Source organism: Papilio machaon, chromosome 20, assembly GCF_912999745.1.
Source record: "Papilio machaon chromosome 20, ilPapMach1.1, whole genome shotgun sequence".
Lineage (NCBI taxonomy): Eukaryota > Metazoa > Arthropoda > Insecta > Lepidoptera > Papilionidae > Papilio > Papilio machaon.
In genome coordinates this window covers 6232810-6242055 of record NC_060005.1, presented here as the reverse complement: position 1 = coordinate 6242055, position 9246 = coordinate 6232810, and the positions used below count along the sequence as shown (strand labels likewise).

At 40.4% G+C, this 9246-nt stretch overlaps 1 protein-coding gene across 1 annotated transcript in view; it reads right to left on the bottom strand.

Annotated features, from left to right (window-relative positions):
- Nucleotides 1–896: 896 nt before the first annotated feature.
- Nucleotides 897–9246, bottom strand: part of LOC106711459 (RNA-binding protein MEX3D) — a 53246-nt gene continuing 44896 nt past the window's right edge. Inside the window, exon 2 of the mRNA XM_014503772.2 lies at nucleotides 897–2282. Within this exon, the coding sequence (XP_014359258.1) occupies nucleotides 1408–2282 (875 nt within the window). The 3' untranslated portion in view covers nucleotides 897–1407. The remainder of the gene's footprint in view (nucleotides 2283–9246) is intronic.

Here is a 9246-nt window from a genome sequence, read left to right as displayed (position 1 = left end):
TACGTCGGGGGCTGATTTTACGCAACCATTATTTTTTAAAATATAATCTAATAGGCAGTTTTCATTCTCGCGTATCTTAACATGATTAATCAAAACTAATAACGGTAAAAAAATAAAAAAATATCAATCCATAAAATCCGCCCCCCGTGAAACCAAACAACAAAGATCTTCCACAATCAATGCACATACAAACGTATTTATTATCGTTATATTTAACTAGAGTTATACAGAATAATGATTCCTATGAAATATAATTATGCATTCTTTAAATTTATTCAATATAATAATAATAATAATACTTAATAAGTATCAATAGGTAATGGTTAGTCAATGTCGTGCTACAGACTACTATAGTTTAATAATAATAATAATAATAATGAATGAATCGTATTATTTCTTTATCATTTATTACTTTAATTTTATTATTCGATATCATAACCACTAAACAGCCCGCGGCAGCCTCGGCTAGCGCCCGCGTCCCCGGCGCCTTTCCCTGCCCACCCCTACCCACTACCCCTAGCTCCAGTCAATTTACTACTAGCAGTACCCGCAGTCAACCGCAGTCACCGCCGCCAGCGCCCTCGCGCGGGACGCGGCGGCGTAGGGCGCGGGGCGCGGGGACGCCGGCGCGCATCACAAAAAAACATCGTCAACACATAAAATAATAATCAATAATAATAATCATACAGATAAAAATCATTCATAAAAACATTACAATAAAAATCTAAACATTAAAACACACTTAAAACAAACATTATATTAATATTATCATAATCATAGTGTGTACGTATGTATAATATCATTTAAGCGAATAGTCGTATAGTCAAAATAATGTGAGCATGGCGCGCGGGGGAGCGGCGCGGGCGGCGAGCGCGAGCGGTACGGCGCACGGCACAGCGCACGGCGCACGGCACTGCGCGGCACGGCGCGGCGCACGGCACATTTCCTACAAACATTAGCTAGTCGCGTGGCCGCCAGGCGGATTGCGCCGCGACGCGCACTCCCCGCGCCGCCCGTCCCTCGCCTATAATATTACGATACCTTAATACTTTACGCTACTACGTTAGGTAAGCTTTATAAATTTCGATTTCTTTACGCTATCAATAATAATTATACAACTTTTTTTATTTAACTTTTATGCATTTTTTTTTCGAAATTCTATCGTAACGTACCTCGAGTCTGCGGCGACGAGCTCGGCGGCTCGACGACCCAATAAAAAACGTTCATAATAAGAAAATATATCGTGAGTAACTCTGCCGACTTACGTTAGGTGCGGCGCGGCGGACGGGCCGTGCCGGCGGGCGCCGACTTTTGGCACCAGGATTTCGATTACGCGACTTATACATTTTAAATTCCGTAACGATTTAAGTAAAAAAGGGTGCATCCGTGCCGGCGGGGCGCGACGGCTTACGACAGTATGCGGATGGCTTGGTGCGCGGGCGCAGCACAGGCGGGGCATGGCGACGCGGTGGCCGCCAGCCGCTGCGCGCACTCATAGCAGTACAGGTTGTGCCCGCACGGCACTAGCGCCGCCGCCACGCCGCGCTCGCCGCATACAGCGCATGCACGCGCAGGTGACGCAGCGGGCGAAGGCCTCGGCGGACCCCACGCCCACACGCCTCCCGCGCCCGGCGACTCAAACGACGGCGACTCGCCCAGCCCCTCGTCGCGCTCCGTCGAAGACCAGATGCCCAGAAGATCGCCAAGTCGCGCTGAAGACCCGCTCGAGGAGCACGAGCCCGCCGAGGAGAAGGCGGCCTCCGGCTCGGGGCGCAGCAGCGAAGCGAGCCCGGCGCGGTACAGCTGCGCCAGCGGCTCCGTGTCGCCGGGCGGAGTGCCGCCCGCCGCTGCTCCCGCTGCGCCTGTGCGCAGCGCGATGTGCGCCTCGATTTCCTTACGTGCCGCTTCCACGCTCTCAGGCAGGCCGGTCACCTCGAACACGGGCTCGCGCTCGCGCGACGGCGTCACTATGTAAGTGTGCGTCGTGTGCTGAATGCGCTTGATGGTGGCACCCTTGGGGCCAACGACGAGGCCGACGACACGGTAGGGTACGCGCACTTGCGCGGTCACGTGTCCGGGCGCACCGGCGGGCGGCGGGGGCGCGGCGCCGCATTTGCGCGAGGCACGTATCTGCGAGAAGTGCTCGGCGGCAGAGAGGATTTCGCGCTTGGCGCGCGCCACGTCTTCCTTGCGGCCCGTCACCACAAACACAGGCTCCTCGCCCCGAACCGGCGTCTTAATATACGTGTTGGTCTTCGCGCGCAGGGCCTTGATCTTGCAACCTGGAAACAAACAAGACTATGTTATTAAATATACACACGAATGAACAATCAATTCTTATGTTTAGTGATTGTTAAAGTAGTCCAATTCTCGTTATGTAAAGAGATTCTACATCCCTATTCACTAACAAGAGATGTCGTCACCGTACATACACAAAAACATATAAAAGATTATTGCTAGCATCAACCTATTTATCAGAAATTATAAAAGGGAAAGTAACTTTAAAGTAACGTTAAAGTAACTTTAATCTCTTAGTACGCATTTATAAATACGGCCTTGCTGTCCAGCTCCTAAAAAGTACGTAGTAAGATATAGTAACTTATCCTTCAAAAATAGTTATAATATATAAGAATAGCTATCAAGCTTTACTAAATAAATACTTTTAAAGGATAAGTAGCTTGTACATGGATCTGTGGAGTCCAAGGTCTCTTAAATATATTAGAGTTGGTGGCATTGTACTGCGACATCGAAGGCCAACCGGGTACATCGGTCGTGCGCGTCGGGCCGCGCCGGAGCCCGCCGACTGGTAACGTCACTCCTATCCTGACTGCGAATACATGATAACGCCAATTCCTACCAGGATGTCATAACTTTATAGCCACTACGCACTAGTACTATAATAATGACTTTAAAGTTATACTACGACTTAAAGTATAATTCCACTACATACAACAAAATTCTTCTTGAACTATAAAACAATTCTGTGCCACGTGGCGGTCGATACATCCGTCCTGCTCTAGCTGATATAATAACACTCAAGCCGTCCCGCTCCCGCGACCCACTGCGGCAAGGCCGGCGGAGGCGTGCAGTCTCCCAGTTACGCTCGGGTACTTACGACCCCTCAATCAATATTCCCATTGTTTTCTTCAGTGGAACGGCCTACACGAATAACAGCTAAGAGTTGATCCACGTTTTAAATTATAAACATACTAGCTGTCACACGCGACTCCGTTCTCGCGTAATTAAAAAAAATGTAATTAGTAGCCTATGTGTTCTTCCAGACTATGTTCTACATCTATACCAAATCTCATCTAGATCCGTTAAGCCGATCCGGAGATACCTTCAAACAAACATCCATCCATCCATTCATCCATCTAAACTTTCGCATTTATAATATTAGTAACATTGATTAGTAATGAGAAAAAAAATAAAGCTTGTTTCTGAAGACCTGTATTTGAGGCATTATAAAGTTTAAGGTACAACCGCAATATGGTTTTAGTTTCATTTCAACGCCTTTAAAAACTAAAAACACATGGAATATATAATTTTACATGAATGTTGCTTCATAAAGAGGAAAAACAGAAACAATATTACAAATTAGATTCTATATAACATCTAAGGAACATAAATAAGTTAATTTGTTATGTACATGACTTTAAATATGTAAATAAATAATTGGTGCGAGGCACACGTATCACCCTGTTCGTTACAAATGTAGAGCCTGTGCGTAATGGAGGGTAGTTTTTCGAATCACAGGTCGTTGATCCTTTACCAACAAAAGCCATTATAGCACATATTACCATTGTTTTAAATTCAAATTCGCGTGTAACAGTAACAATTCCAATCAATATATAGTATTGTAGAAGGTTGAATATAATGGTTTAATGTTAAATAAAGGCATTTAGAAATATGAGAGCGATAATAAATATTTTAAAAACAATGAATTATGAAAACACTTGTTCAAGAACTAGAATACTAGAACAGTATTAGAATTTACAACTTAAACATTATTTAAAATATAATAAAAAGGCCTTAATGAATATTTTGATTACCTAGATGGTGTTGTATTTTTGAATGTATTTTATATGTGAATATGTATTTTTATATGTATATTGAATGTGAATGTATTTTTTGAAATAGATCAAAACTTAAGCAAAGCTACGTACAATTTATTGTCATTAATAGTAAATTAATGTATTTTACAATTTTATGCTACATTGTATAGCCACTACTATCAGTAAAAATTAAAACTGGCAACTAAGATAATATTGAAATCGATAAATAAATATATTCCAACATAATTAATAATTACAATTAAAAATAAATTATCAACACAGCTCGTTTAATATTGATAAAATTAGAAGGTTTGCTGCAGATTGTCCTGTAAAGAAACCTGGGGTAAGTACCTCCCTTGGCGGCTTGCCAAGTCGTGCAAGCAAATATCCAAGCTCATGCACAGTCTGATAATGTTACATACTCTATATCTAAATGGTCTGCGGTTTTTGTGTAAAAATTAATTATTTTGTTTCTAATTATAGTTTCAATTCTAGTATTTGTCATTATATTACCAAGGCAGACTTAATAGAGGTAGTCTTAATATTATTCTTAAAAAATCATTGTATGTTAAAAGAAGAAAAATAACAGAACTCTTATAATAAGTAAAGATAAAAGAATAGAGTAGTATTTAAAATATAGGAAAAGCGGAATATGGATGGTAATAATACGTTTTCTAGAATACAGAATAAAATAGAACGCCTACAATGCAGTACAATACATAAGCAGTCAAGATAAAAGCGGTCTAACCAACACCTACTCTATGGAAACCGCCGCGTAATGCGCTACGGTGTCTACGACGCTACGCGGCTACGCGGCCAGTGCACTCTACGTCGTAGAACCGGGTCACTGCGCCTCTCCTCCCACTAGGTTAGTGCTACGCAGCTCGAGTACTTTTTATTATTAAAATATACTTTTTTCTAGAATTTTCGCTTGACTTTTTATAATTAGATATCCGAATTAATAACTAGTTTAGTCAACTATATAATTGATAGCGTTGAACAGTTAACTAGAGTTACTATGTAAAAAAATACTTATTGATTTTTTAACGGCTACATTAATTTCCATCATTTTATTCCCTAAATCGATAACAAGGTTAGATGTGGTTGTATATGTATGTTTCATTCGACAGTACGCTAGATGGCGCTTATGACAATATAATGACATTGCCAGAACAATATTAACCGTATACTCTGCATTTAAAAAAAATGTTCGTATGTTTGTAATATTGTTCCTTATACGTTCGTTACTAGACTATTTTTAATAAATCTGTTGGGTGCCACAAAGAGTCATTTTAGTAATTTATACTAGTGATGCAACGGAAGTGTCTTACCGGAACCAGAAACGGAAACAGATGTCAAAAATAAATTTTAGCAGAAACGGAAACGGAAACGGAAGCGGAAACAGAAGTGTAAATAATAATAACAAAACATATTTGTTGGCGTTATCAATACCCATAACGAACACCGAGCATTGGTAGGGCGGCCATCTTGACAAATCTGTCAGTTCGGTTTGAATCGTCATAAGGTGCGCACGCAACCACGTGCTAGGTGGACGTTACTTAAATCCAATTCTATCTTAACAATCCTAAATTAGTTTAGTAATGACATTGATTGTATCATCGACAGTTTTACTTGTGATAATTATTACAACAGTTATTTTATTGGAATACCCGCAAGTCCACGTCCGCTCGGAGATGTCAGATAACCCTGATGACAGTCGAAAGACTTCATCAGAAGTGCGATATAAAGGGCCACGCATATATAGTCGGTTATGTAAAGCTGATTGAAGGGGCCTCGTACGCCCGGGCCACGCTATGATAGTTGGTAATGTATAGCTGGTTGAAGGGGCCTCGTACGCCCGGGCCACGCTATGATAGTTGTTAATGTGTAGCTGGTCGAAGGGGCCTCGTACGCCCGGTCCACGCTGTAATAATTGGTAATGTATAGCAGGTCGAGGGGGCCTTGCACGACCGATCCATGTTACTTTGCAATGATGATTAATTTCCTTCTAGTCAGGAAGGGCCGAACGAATGGTAATGGTGTATCTTTACTTATGGTATATCTTTGCTTTTTGATCAAATAGAATAGAGGAAGAACAATGACATCTCATCACGGTGAAGCGCAACTCTATGCGCACGAGGTCGTGCGATCGTCAGGATTGGCCGTGTTGACGTTGTCAATACCCATAACGAACACCGAGCACTGGTAGGGCGGCCATCTTGACAAATCTGTCAGTTCGGTTTGAATCGTCATAAGGTGCGCACGCAACCACGTGCTAGGTGGACGTTACTTAAATCCAATTCTATCTTAACAATCCTAAATTAGTTTAGTAATGACATTGATTGTATCATCGACAGTTTTACTTGTGATAATTATTACAACAGTTATTTTATTGGAATACCCGCAAGTCCACGTCCGCTCGGAGATGTCAGATAACCCTGATGACAGTCGAAAGACTTCATATTAACAATTTTTTTTTTGGTAAGAACAGTTTGTATTCGTTTTTAATTTATTAAGGCATTGGATATCGGTGTCCTTTAGCCTTCAATATATGTATTTTTACTGTGCTGCAATAAGTTAAAATACGTTTTTTTTTTTAATTTATTTTCAGGAAACAAAATTACACTATTTACAAATAAATGTTCGCCAAACCACTCGTGTTGATAAACGACAAATATATTTCTTTATTAATACATTCAGTGCTGACCACTCGGATCCGAGTGGGCAGAGCTATTAGTAGCGGCGCCTCCCCCTCGGATCCGAGCGAGAGGACCGTTCACTTTGTAGTAGCCAGTAAGCCGCCGGCGTTTGAAGCGAGTCCATGATGCTTTGTGTGGCCACTCTGGCAATATAGTCAACTAACGAAAAAGAGTATTAGTTTTATTTTTACAGTGTTGTAGTGGCCACGTTCGTACGGAGGCAAACATACAAATATCTTGTATCACATGAAGCTAAGGCTGAACTTTATGTTATGTATGTATATTTTTAAATATATGTATGTCCTGTATGTGTGTGTACGTGTGTGTGTATACGTGTGTGTATGTGTGGGTGTGTATGAAATGTTACAAGATCTTGAACCGAGAAGATAAAAGCTGGTTTTGATTAATATCCTTACATGTTTTACTCAATATTCTGGAATTTGATGAAAAACTTGACTTTGTCAAAATCTTGTAACATATTTGTACACAGAAATGCGATCGTGGAACAAATATCTACATATTAGTGAACTAAACCATTGCCATCCCTAGCACTCAAAATGATGATCCCTAGCGCTCAAATACAAAAAACATTATTAATTTATCTATATGTTCAAACACTCCCAGATATACTAAATAAAAATTCACAGTAAAAAGTTTTGGCTCCCAGCTATTTCATTTTTTATTTTGTAAACAGTGAATGTGTTAAGTATCAAAAACACCAAATCTAGTTTAAAAAAAGATATAATTATTAGGCACTTGACTTGCAATCTGCAGGGCCTGGGTGCGAATCCCGCTATGTACCAATGTGTTTTTCGATTTAGATATTTACATTTATCCGACGTTCCTACGGTGAAGGAAAACACAGTGATGCTGCCTGCACATATCTGAGAAAAAAATTTAATGATATGTGTGAAGTCAACCCGCTCTGGGCCAGCGTGGTTGACTATGGCCTAGTCACCCCTAATTTGGGGTAGGCTCCGAGCCCCTCAGTGGGGATGTATAGTGAGCTGATGATAATAATGATGATGATATATTACATGGTTATCACTTATTCAAAAGTACATTTAATAACTCGTAAGTATGAAATAGGAACATTTTGCCAGTTGTCAAATTTTATATGGACAACTACTAGACAGTTTACTCCAGCAAGAGAAACTGATTGTTTCAAACAGCAGCAGAAAATATTACGCGCTTAAATTCACGAAAAAGTACGTAAACAAACGAATGCGACAAGTGCCGAAAGGCCGCGCACGGATTGCGCGTCTCGCGCCGCGCATTTGGATCTCTCAGCTGTCGTAAAGTTCCGTTTTATCTCCGTTATAAAAGTTGCGGAAACAGAAGCAGAAACGGATGTTGAAAAGCATGCGGAACTTCCGCACTTGCGGAAACGGAAACAGACATCCGTTGCATCACTAATTTATACCACAAAGAAAGAATATTAATAAAAAAACTAAACTAACTGTCGTAAAACTTTTCCTATGTCATATTTCTTCGTAATGTTTTTATGTTGTGATCATTTTTTCTAAAAATATCTCACGAAGAAAAACAACAAATCAATTCAAAGATATTTATTAACAATGGAGTATCGACCAGTCACCAGGAAAACATAAATCAGGGTAACCATAACAACGGTTAGGGGTGGGGATCTTACTAAGAAGATTCGTTTTCCCGCGCACCATCAACGAATCTATAGCATATTAAAGCTTTCTTCCTATGGAGGGTAAGGAGAATGGTTTCTTAAAAAATATTAGTTCAAATATATTTTTATATTTGCCACTTTGTTGTATTATATAGTCTTGTTTATGAGAAGAATATAAATTAAATTATCAAATCTACTTATGTTTTAAACTTGATTTTAAATGAGTAGGTACGTTATAAAAAATTGTATTTACTAAAACCAGTTTTGTATTAAAATAATACGCTAAAATCATTAGACAAATTAATAAAAAATTAAGAACTTGTTAGCACTGAGTTTGTAAATGGAATTTTCCGTCGAAGAAAACTTAGCGTAACAATTACAATCTGATACGTACTTTATTTCAACGCACTAAGATTTAAACTCGTTTGCTCTGTAATCAATTAAAAATGTTCTAGAAATATCTTTTATAAAGTTAACAACATCCAAACACGTGTAAGTTCAGTGAGTTTCGACTGCAGTGACAATTAGATTAATATATATTTTCCCCTTTCATTCTCTTTTATTAAACAGAGACAACATTAATACAAGTGGTACGGCAATTCTACGGTAAGGATTTACTCTCACGTACGTATGAAATATATAGTATCAAAAAGGCAGGAAAAAATATAGTAAGTCTTAAGTGGAGCGAAATGTCGCATGCGGTAGTAGCTTCCTCGTGTGTGGGGGAGCGATGCGGGGCGGGGGTTGTACGGGCGGGGGAGTCGGCGCCGCAGGGGCGCGCACCCCGCGATCGATAGCGGTCAACGACCCGGCAGCGGGCCGAGACCGCCGGTGCATTGGCAGCCCTGCTCGC